Genomic DNA, 17,522 nt, shown 5'->3' with positions numbered 1-17,522 from the left:
TAGTAATGCTTTCATCATTCATCAACATTTTGTGTTAACACGTTCAGGTTACATTTGCACACAAGCTCACACAGTGAAAAAAGACTTTTACTTCACGTACACACACAATGTTCAAACGTCAGTACAAACGTAAGGCTTTCACGAACACACACAATGTCCAAACATCAGTACAAACGTAAGGATTTCACGTACACACACAATGTTCAAACGTCAGTGACAAATGTAAGGCTTTCACGTACACACACAATGTTCAAACGTCAGTGACAAATAAGGCTTTCACGTACACACACAATGTTCAAACATCAGTGACAAATGTAAGGCTTTCACGTACACACACACAATGTTCAAACGTCAGTGACAAACGTAAGGCTTTCACATACACACACAATGTTCAAACGTCAGTGACAAACGTAAGGCTTTCACATACACACACAATGTTCAAACGTCAGTGACAAACATAAGGCTTTTATATACACTCACAATGTCCAAACATCAGTGATAAGAATTATGGCTTTTATATACACACACACACACTGTTCAAGAGCTTTACAATTCCCAAATATTCTAAGGCTTTCATGTAAACATACTGAATTGACGCCTTAGAAAATACCACAAAGTAAAACTTGAGAACACTTAAGTAGAACTGATGAGAAATGAGGTGTTCAAAAGACCTCGAAGCCCTAAATACTTAGTCCATTGATCTTAAAAGTGGTGTCTGAACAATACCCAATTTACTCAAATTCTCAGTAAAGGTTTCTAGTTCATCTCAAAAAATGGTCTTCATCAAAAGTTCACCAAGAGTGCTTCACAAGGCAGTAAGGAGTATTCCTATTGTTACCAATGATACCAGAATGCATATAAATTACATATACTGACAGTCAGTGCAGAAAACAACTCTGGTGTCCGAAAAGTTTAAAATGTGATCCATTTTCTATAAACCTCTTTAACGAAAACACCATTTTCAGACAAACTGTGATAAAATTGCAACACATGTAACCAGAAAAAAAAGTTTCCCTCTACTTGTAACATGTCTGCAAAAATGAAACTCTTCTGCTACCTTTAATCTCAGATTCATTATTCATAACAAGACCACCATGACAAACTGACATACATTTGGCACCCCCCACCCCCCAAATCAAAGGTTAGTGGAGTGAAATTTGAAATCCAGCATCACCAAAACCAAACTTATCAAAGAAAAACAAAATTAGTGTGAAACTGATGGGACCATTTCGTACCAAACGCAATACAGATTAATGCCATATTGTGAAGCCTTATGTCATGATTATTTCTCCATCACTCAAATCATGGTAAGTTCTCCTGTACTCAGCTTCTGCATCCTCCTCTGTCACATTTCCCACCACAATCCCTAGAGACATGCCAGATTTCATGACAAATTTTCACATCTTTCGTGATTTAAATCATTGACCTTGTGATCAATGTATCTTTGCTATATAGTCTCTGAAGCTAAAAGAATTAAGTGAAAATGTAGTCCACCGAAACCACTGAAGCACAAATAAACAAAAAGATGTGAACATTGATGTGTTGTGTTGTGTTGTGTTGTGTTGTGTGTGTTGTGTGTGTGTCCATACATGAGTGCAATTACATATGAATGCACGGTTCGTGTAACAATAGATGACACAGAACAGAACATCAACACAATTTATGTAATTTGTTAATGAAGCTGGAATACATTCGGAACTGTATTTATAATTCATTATCCACAGGTGACACCATCCCAAAACAGAAAAAAAAATGTCTGACAAAGCATGTGTCTGGCATAAGAGTCAATTCAAATTTGCAACTGAAGAAAAGTACTGAGCCTTTTTTCAAACCAAATCTGGGTCACCAAAACTGTAAGTTTAAAGTGTATTACTTTCTTGTTACAACAGATTTCTCTGTGAGAAATTCAGGCGAATCTTCAACGAAAATGGCCTTGCTTCAGAGCAGTGCATGTTTTCTTTATATGTCAGCATGTATGTTGTTTTCATTTTAAAGCAGCATAATCTAATCAGATTACAAACTATCAAACTTAAGAAATTCAATCACTTTTTTTCCCCAAACTAAAGTTTGTTTGTTTGTTTGGGGTTTGTTTTTGTTTTTTGTTTTTTTACAATAAACATTTTGATGTTTTTATTTATATGTGATCAAAACATTTCTTCATGTAAAGGAAATCTGTCACCCATGGTAATGGCAAAAGCTAGCTGTGACAGTAACGTGTACATACTACGTGTTGATAAAATGGGTGCAGAACTGATACATGCACAGAGTGAACATTCAGCTTCAAAATTGATATCCATCAAAAATAACTCCATGCAAATGCTAACTAAGTAGTGGTGGCACATGCTTCACTGACAATCTGAAAAAAGGATAAAATGAGGCAAAGGCAAAAATGTCACGTCTAACAGCTGCAAAAGTAGTTGCAACATAGTTTAGAATGAAAAAGTGTGCACTTACAAGCTACAACAGTACAACTGGAGAGGAGCAGGAGATCAGAATGGATATACGACTCCAGGGCTGGACTGTAAAGCAATCTTAGCAGCACCAAAGTTTGCTTGGCATTAATTAAAAATGTTCCAAAGTCTATGCATTAAGCTTGCTTTAGCAAATTCCACAGACTTAGGAAAACAATATTGTTAAAGCTAAGCAAAAACACAGCGCTGCTAAGACTGCTTAATCAGGGAAACCGAGGTATCAAATGCACTGCAACTTATTCACACTCCTGGGCCCTAGAACCCATGTTGATCAACCGATACTGACAACTGGGGGTGAGGAAGGAAAAAAAAAAGAAACGATGAAAACCAACCAACCAAACAAAACATACAAAGACAGCAATATTCTCCTTTTTCCATTACCGCAAAGGGCATTTCCTGCCCCTCCACCACAGCCTTGGGTAAAGCCAGGTGTGTAGGAAGGGGAGGACAGAAAGAGCGGGACCTGCTCACATGCCTAAGACGCTGTGCAAAGCCCTTTCAGTTTCACATCACTATGAACATTTGACGGACCCAATCACCCTTAAAAAGTCAAATATCAGAAGATATTCCCACACTACAATAATAGAATTTTTTTTTTTTTTTTTTTAAATGGTAATGAAAATTAATCTGCACAATCTATCATCATAATTCTTATCACTTAATCACTTCATCTCAAACTAGCCAGCTTTAGTCTCAAGTTAAGAGTAGTTCAACTGCTGAAGTGAAAAACAATGTATTGGTGGGTTTTTTTTCTGTAACAAAAAGCAATGGGAAGATATGAACTAAACACCTGACAGGTACTCCACTTTTCTTCTTCCTCACAGCCCTCACAACCCTGGTCAGATTCAAGAGCCACAGGGTAGGGATCCACCTTAGATACAGAAATCCCACCCATACTTTTCCATCTGAAGTGACTGTCAACTTCTAGATGGAGCCGCAGTTTTGTGAGAATTACTACAAATAGTACAACAGATCCTGCAGTAGATTTCCTATTATTCGTGTATTTCAGGATTGATCTTTTTTTCTCCCAGATTTTACATTATCTTATCATTTGTAAATGCAGACACAAACCATACAAAACAGTCGATTAATCAGAACCAATTTTCTTGAAACCATTAACAACCAACACACAAATAAAAATTTGAAGGTGAGAGTAAGAAGTGAGCAGGGAAATCTTGCACAACCCAACCCTCCCAAGCGAACATAAAAAGCTGACGCATGCTGGACTACCACCACAAAAAGGCCTCTGGACACCTGTGAACCAAAGTTCAAAGGAAAGGGAACACCAAGCCAAACGCCACGCATGATACGCTGCAACACAACGCAACCTGGCCCACACTTACGACCGGAGATCGCTGGGTGATGACACGCTGCTGATGGAGGCTTTGTGGTATCGCGGTAAGTGCCGTTAATTATGGCTAACTCCATTAACTGACGCTTCTTTAAATCATCCTCCCCCTCGGGCTGTAGAGGCAGGTGTGGTCAGAGAGAGGGAGAGAGAGAAACAGAACACAGGGTCAAACATCCAGTCATCATGGTACAGAATGGTTAGTTCTCTAAAGCAATGCACACTTACGAGGCTGCAAAGGGTGGAACATCGCAACAGGTTTCTGATCACGATACGTTCCATTCAAGATGGCCAGCTCCAAAAGCTGTTTCTTTTTCAGCTCATCTTCCCCTTCCGGCTGTCAGACAAGGCGGAAACCAGGTCAGATCACTACCACACTCATAGTATTGCCAAAAAAACCTGTTATGGCTTTTTTTCAAATCAAAGCATGCACTCTAGCAACAGTTTTAAACACATTATTCAAATTGCATTTGCAGTTATCTTTTCCTTCTACTTGTTAAAGTCTGTGAACATTGAAAAAAAATTAAACAAATAAAACAAAATAAGCAAACAAACAAAACCACCACAAAAAACACACCAACCCACCACCATAAAGTGTTAAAACTGTGTCAGAACTAAATCACTTGCAATGGCCATTATGCTTTTCACACGCAAATCTGATTATACTTTGGATCACAAGACAATCTGAGTTGTGTCATGAAAGAATTTGGTCATGGATCACCTGACATGGTATCACACTTGTTACCATTACAGGTTATCAAATGCAAATAACAGTGCTGTTAATCTGTGTTAAGTCTTGGGTGAATTTCTATTTTTCACTCAGTAAGATCAATTTCATGGGAGTCAGATACCATACACCTGAAAATATAGCTCCTTTTTTTCCTTTTCTTCTCTGTGTTCTTTTTTTTTTTTTTTTTTTTTTTTTTAAATAAGTATGTTATTCACTGAACCCTGCACCTGAGCACTGCTCTAGCACTGAAATTCATTTCATCAAAACAGTTTCCATGTTCCTGCATATGCATCTATGGTGGTGTGTCCATCGAGATCGATGATGACCATCGTTGTCATCCAGATGGGGGATGGGGGGAGGGTGGTGGTGGGGTGGGGGGGAGGATGCTCATGAATCTATCTGTGAATGCGCAGATGGCTGAATAGTCCAATCTGCGCACGAAATGTTCGCTGACAGTTGGGGCAGACAAAGACAGGCATACCATTGTCAGGGAGCTTGTTTGCCCGTGACTTTCTGGCCTGCCTCTTCTGAACAGCTGCAGCAGTCCTGTTGGCCTCGCACAACTTGGCGCCTTTGTGCACAGCAGCACGCCATTTGTCACGGTCCACTGCCGATTCCTCCCAGGAGTCAGGGTTGATATCAAACGCTTTCAGAGAGACTTTTGGGCAGCCGATGGTCTGGCATGCGCGCCACGTGTCCAGCCCAGCGAAGCTGGGACTTCATCAGGATGGTGAAGATACTGGGAAGGGTGGCTTTTGCGAGCACCTCTGTGTCTGGGGTCCTGTCTTGCCACTTGATGTTCAGTAGCTTCCTGAGGCATGTTGTGTGGAAGTGGTTCAGCTTCTTGGCATGTCGTAGGTACACTGTCCAAGTTTCGCAGGCGTACAGTAGTGTGGGGAGAACTACTGCTCTGTACACCTTTAGCTTGGTCTCAAGACTAATGCCTCTTCTGTTCCAGACATTTGCATTGAGTCTACCAAAAGTTGCGCTTGCTCTTGCAATCCTGACATTCACTTCATCGTCGATTGTCACATTTCGTGACAGTGTGCTGCCAAGGTATGTGAACCGCTCCACCGCACTGAGTCTCTGACCGTTGACTGTGATGTTGGGCTCAACGTAGGGTTTCCCTGGGGCTGGCTGATCGAGAACTTCAGTTTTCCTCGTGCTGATGGTAAGGCCGAAGTTCCTGCTGGCAGTGGCAAACTTGTCGACGCTGAGTTGCATGTCAGCTTCAGATCCAGCGTTGAGGGCACAATCATCAGCAAACAAAAAGTCTCTGATGATGTCTGTCATGACCTTCGTTTCTGCTTGAAGCCTTCTGAGGTTAAACAGCTTGCCATCTGTTCGGTACTTTAGGCCGATTCCAACATCGCCATCTCTGAAGGCATCAGTAAGCATTGCAGAGAACATGAGGCTGAACAGTGTTGGAGCCAGGACGCAGCCTTGCTTGACACCATTTGTGACAGCAAAAGGAGCAGATGTTTCGCCATTGTCCTGGACTCGAGCCTGCATGCCTTCATGGAATTGGCTGACCAAGGAAATAAATTTCCGAGGGCATCCGTACTTGGCCATGATCTTCCACAGTCCCTCTCTAGTCACGGTGTCGAAGGCCTTAGTGAGGTCAACATAGGTGGAGAACAGATCAGCATTTTGCTCCAGACATTTCTCTTGCAGCTGCCTTGCAGCAAACACCATGTCGGTGGTTCCGCGCGCTTTCCGGAATCCACATTGGCTCTCAGGCAAATGACCTTGGTCAAGGTGTGCTGTGAGGCGGTTTAGTAGGATCCTGGCAAGTATCTTGCCTGCGATGGAGAGCAAGGAAATGCCCCGATGGTTATCACAGGCTTGCTGGTTCCCCTTTCGCTTGTACAAGTGAATGATAGATGCATCTTTGAAATCCTGGGGGATCGTCTCTTTCCACATGAGTGAGTACAGCTGATGGAGCTTCTCAGTCAGCACAGTGCCTCCATCCTTGTAGAACTCTGCTGGTACGGAGTCTGAGCCAGGTGCTTTGCCACTGAATAGCAGACGGATTGCTTTCTGGGTCTCAAGAGGTGTTGGCGGATCGTCCAGTGCTTCGTTGATGGGGACTTGTGGGAGACGGTCTATGGCTTCATCATTTATGAAGGAAGGGTGATTTAAGACACTGTTGAAGTGCTCAGCCCAGCGTTCGAGAATTTTCTCCTTCTCGGTGATCAAGATATTCCCATCTGCACTGAGGAGGGGGGATGATCCTGAGGATGTGGGGCCGTAGACTTCTTTTAAGGCATCATAGAACCTCTTCATATCGTGCCTGTCAGCATATCCCTGGATCTTATCAGCTTTGTCACTCAGCCACTTATCCTGCATCTGGCATAACTTTTGCTGGACAGTCCTGCAGATGGCATCGTACGCATCCTTTTTTGATGTGGACTTTGGGTTGCTCAGGTAGGCTTGATGCAGACGGCGTTTCTCATCCAGAAGCTGCTCGATTTCATCAGTTTTCATCAAACCAGTCTTTGTGCTTTCTGGTCATGGGTCCCAGGGTCTCTGAAGCTGTACTATAGATCAGCTCACGCAGGGTCCTCCAGTCAGACTCCACATTCTGGTTGTCCAGAGAGGCGGATTCCAGACGATCTTCCAGCAGCTCAACAAAGGACTGTTTGATGGTGATGTTTTTCAGCTTAGCGATGTTGAGCCGTTTTGGAGCCTTCTGGCCTTGGGGGTGTCTCTTGGGCTGGATTCGAATATTCAGCTTCGAGACTACAAGGCGATGGTCTGTCCAACACTCGGCGCCGCACATGGTCTTTGTTACACGTACATCTTGCCTATCCCTTTTCCTGACGATGACATAATCGATGAGATGCCAATGCTTTGAGCGAGTGTGCATCCATGACGTCCTGTTACGGGTATGGAGGCAGAAAACTGTGTTGGTTATCAGCAGTTCGTGCTCTGCACAGGTCTGAAGCAAAAGCAATCCATTTGGGTTGCAGTGGCCTACACCATGCTTTCCAATCACTCCATCCCAGGAGATGTAGTCAGAGCCAACTCTAGCATTGAAGTCCCCAAGAATGATGAGCTTATCTGCTTTAGGGATAGCAGCAATGACAGAGTGAAGGTCCTCGTAGAACTTCGCCTTCACTTCATCCGGGTTGGTCATGGTTGGGGCGTAGGCACTGACAATGGTGAGGTGCTTCTGGCCAGATGCCAGTGGGAGTTTCATGGTCATAAGCCTATCGTTGACTCCCTTTGGGATTCCAGCTAGCTTGCTGACAAGTGCTGTTTTTACTGCAAAACCAACACCAGCCTCACGTCGCTCTTCACTTCCTTGTCCACTCCAGAAGAAGGTGTAACCAGATCCCTGTTCACAGAGCTCGCCTTCGCCTGCAAGCCGAGTCTCACTCAAGGCTGCGATGTCAATGTTGTATCTGGCGAGTTTGGATGCAACTAGTGCCGTTCTCCTTTGGGGTCTGTCCGCGTTATCTCTGTCCAGGAGAGTCCTTATGTTCCAAGCACCAATGGTGAGAGGAACGATCCTTGTTTTTTTCTTTTCTTTCTTGTTTCGACTGCTGATGTAGGGTCCCCGCCAGCCGCGGTATGCTGGCCAGGGTGATATGGTGATATGGAGCAGGCAATTTTTAGGGCACCTTTTCTAGTCCCTTCCTCATGCCAGGGAGGTGAGCAGTGCATTCCTAAAGAGGGCTGCTCAGACGCTCAGACGGCTGCCGAGCTCCATCGCTGCTCCTGTCGACGAAGAACGACCCTATGGCCTGAGCCGCCTGCGTGCAGGTCTGCGGCTGCGACTGCCAGTGTACCCACACCTGTCGTTTTGTCGCTCGCCTGTCGCCACAGGACTTGGGGGTGATGAAATGATGAAGGATGAAAGGTCACTTTGGATGACTGATGACTTGCGCGATGAGTTTGTTTAAAGTGAAGAGGAGTTGCGCAACGTCGACCTCACTCTCTCATCCGGGTCCAACAATTTTCAGTGGCAAGACTAAGTCGAGACGACTGGAGGATGAGCACGGATGCAGTGGATGACCAAGATATCCTTTCGGTGTCTCATCTTGCTCTCTGCACTCCACAGTGCGTTGCTGTAACCGCCTTCCTCTCTGTTGAACCGATAGGCATCAATAAACCACAAGCAAAGGGAACTAACTTCTGTAGTATTTCTTCCCATGTCTGTTTGTGTCAGGCTGGAGGAAATACTAGTCTATTTCAGTACATTTTTTGCATTTTTCTTTATCAGTACGACTGGGACGCCTGACAAGGCTTTAAACTCCATAGTGCTGAATGAGTTAAACATGGCAACACTGGTGACGACAATGATGAAACTCATGAGATGGAGATGAAACTAATGATGAAACAGAACAGATATATATATATATATATATATATATATATATATATATATATATATATATAATATACTTAAAATGACAGCAAATACAGAACCAATAGATTATTCAGACAGAGACCCCACTGCCCAGTGAACCAACAGCACAACCAATAAGGGCACAGCAGTGCTAAAAAACAGTCAGTGTATCAAGAAGTTAGAAGACATGAAAAAAAAAAACCAAAAAAAAAACACACACACAAAAAAAACAAGCCCTAAATACAAGCAGTGGCCATGTCTTGGGGGCCACAGCAGGCTTTCCCTCTCTGGAAGCTCAACTGCAGAAATCGACCCAAACAAATGCTGCAAGCAGCTGCTCCCCAAATCTGGGGCACAAAGTGACCCTGCCTCCAAGTAACCGAAAGGCAGTTCATAGTCTCCTCACGTGTGTGGCTGCTTTCACAAGTCCAACAATCACCATCACATGTTCAGTCAAGGGAAAAAGTGACAGGCCATAGGGACAGGGTGGCTTACAGTCAATGCACGCTCTGAGGTACCAAACCCTAAGTTGATTGTACTTTTGACAATATATACCAGTATTTTGTTGATTTATTTCTGTCAATAGGCAGCGAGGACAAATACAGGTAAAACAGAATGTGAACAAAGTCTTCATGATACCTTTAAAATGTTGTGTGACTAATAATGAGATCGACAGAGCACTGAAATACTACAACTACTGATAAATATTTGTTAAAAATTTAATAAAATATACAAATGTCTCCATTTTAATCAGAAAGCAAAAAGAAGAATTATAATATGGTCCATCTTGAACTTGAGACACAGTAACTTAAGGATATACATCATATATATACTTTTTTTTTTTTTTTAAATGCCTTGATGCCAAATTGTACACATTTATCATTTCCAGGCTGATCAGACTCTTTTGATAGTTCTTCTTTTCAGAACATAAGCTACCATTTTTCTCTTTATGCAAGTGGCTGACCTTGTTTACCATGACTGGCATGTTTATATCACATCCCTAGAATTCAGCTGCAAGCTTGCATACATTTCACAGGATTCAACAGTGATTAACTGAAGTAATGATGTCATGATGCTTGCCACCATACTATTTTTTCAAAGTGTTTTTTCATCTGGGTTACTTCACTGTACTAAAGGACATCAGCACTGTACTGGTACACATCTCGGCATACTCACAACGTGAACTCATAGGGCAAACTCCTCACAAAGACAAGTGTCAGTTGTTTAGTTGTTAAGAGCCAAAATTCATCAGCAGAGCTGGAAGACAATGCATCAAGAAATGCATGCAAGCTACTATACGCACACAAACTTTCTCTCCATGCCCCCTTCACTCTGAAGCATACAATGAGTGAATGACACACACTCTCACACACTCAGACACATATATATATAAATATACATATATTCTGAAATGTACATGGTCATCCCTCTTGATTTCTATTTATCTCTGATCCATAGCACTGTTCTCAAAAAGAAATACACTCTCACACACTTACTCACATACACAAGCAGGGATTCCCCATCCTCCTCTTTTGCTGTTCTTTTCTTCTTCTTCCCTCTCCCAATCCGATATCTTATTTGTATTTCATACTGTATTTCTCTCTTTTTTTTTGTCATACTTTTTTGTGTGAAATTCAGGCTACTCTCCCAAGGGAGAGCGCGTCGCTATACTGAGAGTGCCACCCCTTTTTTTTGTATTTTTTCCTGCATGCAGTTTCATTTGTTTTTCTTATCGAAGTGGATTTTTCACTGAATTTTGCCAGGGACAACCCTTTTGTTGCCATGGATTCTTTTACGTGTGCTAAGTGCATGCTGCACACGGGACCTCAGTTGATCGTCTCATCCAAATGATTAGCTTCCAGACCACCACTCAAGGTCTAGCGGAGGGGGAGAAAATATTGGCAACTGAGCCGTGATTCGAACCAGCTCGCTCAGATTCTCTCGCTTCCTAGGCGGATGCGTTACATCAAGGCCGTCACTCCACACAGACAAAGAGACTAGCTAAAAAACCAACACACTGGACAATGATACTAAACGTCCCAAGCCAGATCTCCGCAGTCATACAGACAAAGCGAACGTACCGCGGGCACCAAGAGGCGCTGAATCTCGTCCTTGGCTCTGCTCAACTTGACCTCTGCCCTGTTGCGTGTGTCCTCCACCGTGATCAGCACATGCAGATCCTCACTCAGGTGCTCCCAATTGGGCTTGCCCCGGTTCTGATCCTCCTGAAACGCCGCAGAACAGTCACCATCTTTCCTTTGTTTCTGTGTTAAAGTGGAGGGAGGACACTGTGGTTCCTGTTTGTATGTGACTGGGTCTTTAGATTTTTTGGGGGGGTTTTTTTTTTTTTGGTCAGCATGTTCATTTTCAAGAATGAAGAGGGCACGTTTTTTCATAACAAACAAAAACAAAACAACAAAAAAAAGTCTTGTGTGCATCATAAAGAAACTGTTGTATAAAATAACAAAAACAAAACAAAACAAAAAACAAACAAACAAACAAACAAAACCCCCTGCTTTTTGCTTGAGGTGAAGGGACTACACGCTGAATTTGTTCTTTTTGTCTGTTTTTCTTTGAGAAGGGGCAAGCAAGCTTTACAGCATTCAATCTAAACCTTTTCTTCTTCTCTAGGACACTGCCAGTTGCCAACAAAGAAACAGCAAATAAAGAAACTACTCCAAGAGCTCAGTTCATCATTGAAGACTATCATGCATCTTAATTAAAATTTTAATTAAACACAAAATAACAGACTTTTTAACACACACATACTGAAAAAGTTGAGAGAAAAAAACATCATCAACTATCATGAACAAAAGTTGGACCATAAGGAATGTAAATATGCTGCATGTATTATATGGGGGTACAGGTGGAAATCACAAAGTTCCTCTCAACTCACCTTTGCTTTGTCGCGCATGGATCCCTTGCCACGCACCATGATTTTGCAGCCTGTGTGTTGCTCCAGCTCTTTAGCCGTCATCCCTCGCGGCCCCAATATCCGACCCACAAAGTTGAACTGAAAGTCAGATTTCAGCCATCATACAGCACACTATAACTTCGCAATGACTCCATAAATTTTTGTCAGTCTAGTCTGCATCCCATAAACCTATTTCTGATCACATACTTCAGCCATCGTACACCAAAATTCAGAGCACTTCAATGATGACTGTTCTGAATACTCAATCAACACACACACACAAAAATAATCCTCTTACGATGATCTGATTGTTAAATTTCAGTCAGCATGTACTGAGAATACTAAATGGTGATATAAAGTACACAACAACAATCTTAATGACAACCCACATACATGTTCGGAATCTAATCCAACTCCCAGTCTAGTTGTCTGATTCCTTAGTTTGCCCATCTTCTATGAGTATTTATGTCCTTCACTCCTTGCTTGACAGTGAAATCTTAGGACATGACAGCTGGCTGTCACAGCGAATGTGTGGTATTGCAGTACTGGAGGAAATATATCTGGACATTGATGAAGAATTTAGAAACTGGATTGACAAGGCTCATGCCTTTCCTTTCTATTATAATTTATATTGTCTTCTCATTCCCACTAACATAAAAATTAACTTGAAGTGAATAAATTTGTCAACACCCCTTGAAGTTAATAAATTTGTCAACACACTATTTAAATTTGGGAAGTTATAATTTTTGAAGATATGACTTTATATGATAAGGTGACCTCAACTGCTTCATGTTAGAAATGGTTAAATTTGTTTCAGATATTTAAACATCTATAAAGGAAATCATTGGCTATATAAATACAACATACTGTATTAGTGACAATACACACACTATACAGTAACACCAGTAGTAACTGTGTAACTGTAACTGACTAAAGCAAACTGTGTACAGTGCAAACATTCGTTGATTGACTTGTGCGTGATGACAGAAACAGCATGTAAAACACAGACTAGACAAGATGACATCAACAGAGACTCACATCTGGATGTTCTTTCACAGGAACAAACAACTTTTCCTGGAGGCTGACTGTAGGACCAATAGGTTCCGGCAAACATAATTTTGACTTTTCTTGATGGTGGAACAAAGTTAGCCTAACTCTGTTAATCTCTGAAATGAAAGGATCATCAATGTGGTTATAAATGGGTTAAATGCTTCACACAAGGCACAAAAAAGTATTATGGCACAAACACAGAGGATCACATGTAATGTACATAATCAAAACTAATTTACTGTACTATGCAGACTTTTTTTGTTTGTTTTTTGTCAGAACTTTTGGGCATTTTCTGTGTGTTGCACTGAACAATATTTTACTTTTACGTCCTTGACTGTTTCAATAGTAAACAACATGAGTAATACAAAAAGCTTTAGTTTGTTGGTTTTTTTTAAATATTTATTCAAAATATGAATGAATGCTATTCAAAACACCCAGAGATGTAGAGAGTGAAAAGGATGATGGATGAATATTACTCAGAACACAGTAGAAGGTGTGCCTAAAGACTGGAAAGGTGGATGAGATACAGCAGAGGAAGGGGTAGAGTGAGGGGGAACTGGGGGGGCAGGAGGTGCAGAGGGGTGAGTGGAGAAAGAGGGGGGAGGTGTAGAGGGGTGAGTGGAGACAGAAGGGGGGGGGGTGTAGAGGGGTGAGTGGAGACAGAGGGGGGGAGGAGGTAGAGGGTGAGGAAGGGGGGAGGAGGTGTAGAGGGTGAGTGGAGAAAGAGGGGAGGTTAGAGGGTGAGGGAGAAGGGTGGGAGGAGGTGTAGAGGGTGGAGTGGAGAAGAGGGGGGAGGTGTAGAGGGGTGAGTGGAGAAAGAGGGGGGAGGTGTAGAGGGTGAGTGGAGAGAGGGGGTAAGAGGGGGAGGAAGGGGGGTAGAGGGTGTGAGGTGAGGAAGGGGGGGGAGGTGTAGAGGGGTGAGTGGAGAAAGGGGGGAGGTGTAGAGGGTGAGTGGAGAGAGGGGAGGTATAGAGGGGTGAGGAAGGGGGCAGGAGGTGTAGAGGGGTGAGGAAGGGGGGCAGGAGGTGTAGAGGGGTGTGAAGAAAGAGGGGGAGGTGTAGAGGGGTGAGTGGAGAGAGGGGAGGTATAGAGGGGTGAGGAAGGGGGGAGGAGGTGTAGAGGGTGAGTGAAGAGAGGGGAGGTAAGAGGGGTGAGAGGGGGGAGAGGGAGAGGGGTGAGTGAAGAAAGAGGGGGGAGGTGTAGAGGGGTGAGTGAAGAAAGAGGGGAGGTGTAGAGGGGTGAGTGGAGAAAGAGGGGGGAGGTGTAGAGGGGTGAGTGAAGAAAGAGGGGGGAGGTGTAGAGGGGTGAGTGGAGAAAGAGGGGGGAGGGGTAGAGGGGTGAGTGGAGACAGAGGGGGGGGGGGGGGTGTAGAGGGGTGAGTGGAGAAAGGGGGGGAGGGTGTAGAGGGGTGAGTGGAGAAAGAGGGGAGGTGTAGAGTGGTGAGGAAGTGGGGCAGGAGGTGTAGAGGGGTGAAGAATTGGGGTGGGTGGGGGGGGGGGGGGGCAGGAGGTGCAGAATTGTGAGTGGAGGAGGCCAAGCGAACTAGGGACAGTAGTGGAATAAGTTCAAATCTACACAATCTGTGTCAGGGGGTGTGGACTATGGAGCAAGGCAGAAATATGTAGGAAAAAAAGAGGGAGATGGGCAGAAAATAATGATGGTTATGGCAAGCATGGGGCATTACAGCAAAATGCAGGGGGAAAAAGGAGCAAACTTGGCAGGAAACAATGATAAAAAGAGACCATCTAGGAGGTGAAATTTTTCTAAAGGGGGAGGATGAATTGATAAGGTAGAAAAAGAAGAAAAAAAAGAGAGAAAAAATATCTGAATAATTAAAATGAAGGAAAAGAAAGAGTAAGAAACAGAAGAAAAGAAGAGAAGATGACACTGACAGTAAAAAGTGTTTGTTTTTGCCCCAAAATACCAATATAGAGCTTGGTACTAAATTTTTCATTCACTGTTTCAGAATCTGCAACAACAAAAAATACTTTACCTTCAAATCCCAGTAACTGGATTTTCGTAATCGAATTCGGCGTCCGACTATTTTAATCACAGCACTTCCACCTTATGTCTGATACTGAGTGATAGCATCAGGTGTCAAAATAATTTTGTCCACACAGGTGCAAACAGCTGTTTGTTAAACCACAAGAAAATATATTATGAGTGGCCATAAGAATTCAAATGCCTTCCTAAAATCCTTTGTACTTCTCAGCTTTAATGTTCAAGAAAGGAGCAAACAGCAAACATGTTAGCTCAAGCGCTCTCAGATTCTAGTGACTGATGCCAATTATCTACAGTATACACACATACATATCTATAATATAAATTAAAACACTTATAAATCATTACACATGGTACACCATCAGGTTAGTAATTAAATCAGACTACATAGTTTAATACAACAGAGAAGCACATTATCACAAAATATATTTATTTTATTATCATTATTATTCTATGAAATAAAGGAAAAAACTCATCCAGTGAACTGCCCAAATTCCATCACCACAATAGGTGTAGATGAAAGTGAGAGAGAAAGAATGGGGGCAGTGCATGGGGTGGTCTGGAAACTTCTCAGTTTTTTTTGTTTTTTTTATCTTCACTGAGTAAGCTTCCAGTCTCACAATCAGCTACTTCAGTAAATGTTCTATCATTACTTTTTGATAATCAAAAACCAAGTCTTGCGAATGAAACTGCATGACCCACAGTTTCCTGTGTGCAATTTTGCTGTAATCATGTATGTGTGCTAGCGGAAAGCTTTCTGTGCATGATCTGTATTAATTCTGAAAAACTGTATAGTGTATGCAAGTGTATAACGTGACTCAAGTCATATTCAACTCGGTTTGTGCACATATGCACACACTCCCTTTGGCCCATGATATTCTAAGTGTTAACCAGTTGATCAGAGTGAAATTAATGTACAGGTCAATAAACCTGCAGTCAATTCAAACATACTATATATTTTTTTCTTTCTCAATAGAAACCACTGCCTGTTGGCAATTGGAAAAAAAAAGTGGTACTCAAGTTTTCTTGTTACAAAATGTTAAGCACTATCTGTTAAATGTGTTCAATCATGTTATAACATAAAAAAGCATTCCATAGTATTATCAAGATACAAAATAATCTAGAGGCAATGGTCTGTTCTGCTGCCACAACAAAAAACATCAATGTATCACAAACCATTGAAATCATGGGTTAAATTTTGTTTAGAAATTTTGGATAGGGGTTAAAAAGTTTGTTTCAAAAAATTAATTTGCTTTAAAAAATAAAGATATAAAAAAAAAAAGATTAACACCGAGGGTTCTTCATTCCAACAACAAAAAATTGGGGGGACAACTTACAACCAAACCAGATAAGAAACACAAAGGCCAAAAACTGAACATTATTCTTTCATCTGTGCCTTGTCTATCTTAGAAAAATGACAACATGTGTGAACAATTATTTTGAATTAACAGCTCCTGAACTCAAAAGGTTTTCATCGTTTTGTGAAATACTCCAAAAAACCCAGTCCCAAGGTTGCTTGTCCACTGGCAATAAGAACATAATATAAAACAAAAATATTTTATCTATAATCTAGTACAATTTACTGCAAATGTTTATGTTTAACACTAGATTTAAAACTTAATAATTCAAGTTTATAAAAGCTTGACCAAAAAATCATCACCAGCCAGCTGAGAACAAGCAATCAAACTGACATCAGCCCTGTCAGCTGTTTCGTCTTCTGTAAATGTATGAAGTCTGATCAAAATTATGTTGCAAAATAAACATTTAACTCAAGATGCATTGATCTAATAATACTAATACTAGTAACAGTGCCAATGAAATGACCTGTTTTATTTTAGATCCCTCCCCCCTCCCTAAATTTGCAATGTTTTCTATTTCATGTGTCAGTGATAATTTGCATATTTTCATACAACTTACAAGTTGACGACCTGAAGATCAAATTAACTATTATGTTTTTATGATTTGTTTTTATTTGGCCGTTTGTGGGTTGTTGTTTTTTTTTCTTTTTTGCCTGTCTGTGGGTTGTTTTTTTTGTTTTGTTTTTTTGGTGTGTTTTTTTTTTAAGGGGTGGGGGTTGTTAATATTAACTGCTTATAACTGATTTTTTTTTCTTTTCATATCAACAAAACATGATTTGCAATTGCCCCAGGCTCCCCTCCCTTGTTTCCATTTTACCATTTACCTCAAGCATAACTCCACCCCTACCCCACCCCCTCAACTGATGGCTTGAGCAGCAACAGAAAAAAACACCATTTAAATGTTGTGAAAATATTGTAAATTTAATACAAAGAAGAAAGAGTCATACCTCCAACGGTTGTTTTTTTGTTGTTTTTTTTTTTTAAAATCTAGCCCTGCTGTCAGCAGCTGAGTTTCTCAAGGAGGAGTCAATGCGTTCAGACTATTCCAGAAACTTTACACCACATCTTCTGAGCAGATGCCTGAATAGCAGCATAACCCAACGCGCTTGTCGGCAGCCAAACCCCACCTCCATTTTGCGCGAGTTTATTTCTCTCCCAGTTCCACGATCACATTCATTATTAAATTACTTTCGATTTCCCATGGCTAAAAAAAGCCAAAGGTAAAAACATCTTTCTCACACTCGAGAAATGTTTCCATTTTCCGACCATTTTCGAAGGAAGTACATCGCAGGCCTG

General features: G+C 41.8%; 1 protein-coding gene across 4 annotated transcripts in view; it reads right to left on the bottom strand.

Moving 5' to 3' along the window:
- Positions 1 to 17,522, bottom strand: part of LOC143282979 (KH domain-containing RNA-binding protein qki.L-like) — a 31,062-nt gene that overhangs the window by 12,793 nt on the left and 747 nt on the right. For 2 of the 4 annotated variants that reach the window (XM_076588916.1, XM_076588919.1), the window contains exons 2-5: positions 12,856 to 12,983; positions 11,800 to 11,916; positions 10,985 to 11,128; positions 4,048 to 4,156 (exon numbers count right to left, since the gene is read on the bottom strand). In XM_076588916.1, coding sequence (XP_076445031.1) covers positions 4,048 to 4,156; positions 10,985 to 11,128; positions 11,800 to 11,916; positions 12,856 to 12,983 — 498 coding nt within the window. Of the gene's footprint in view, positions 1 to 3,814; positions 3,936 to 4,047; positions 4,157 to 10,984; positions 11,129 to 11,799; positions 11,917 to 12,855; positions 12,984 to 14,860; positions 15,251 to 17,522 lie in introns of those variants that run through there. The other 2 variants (XM_076588920.1, XM_076588918.1) reach the window with 2 other exon arrangements.

Source organism: Babylonia areolata, chromosome 6 (assembly GCF_041734735.1).
Source record: "Babylonia areolata isolate BAREFJ2019XMU chromosome 6, ASM4173473v1, whole genome shotgun sequence".
In the NCBI taxonomy this organism is placed as follows: Eukaryota; Metazoa; Mollusca; class Gastropoda; order Neogastropoda; family Buccinidae; genus Babylonia; species Babylonia areolata.
This window is presented reverse-complemented; position numbering and strand designations above follow the sequence as displayed.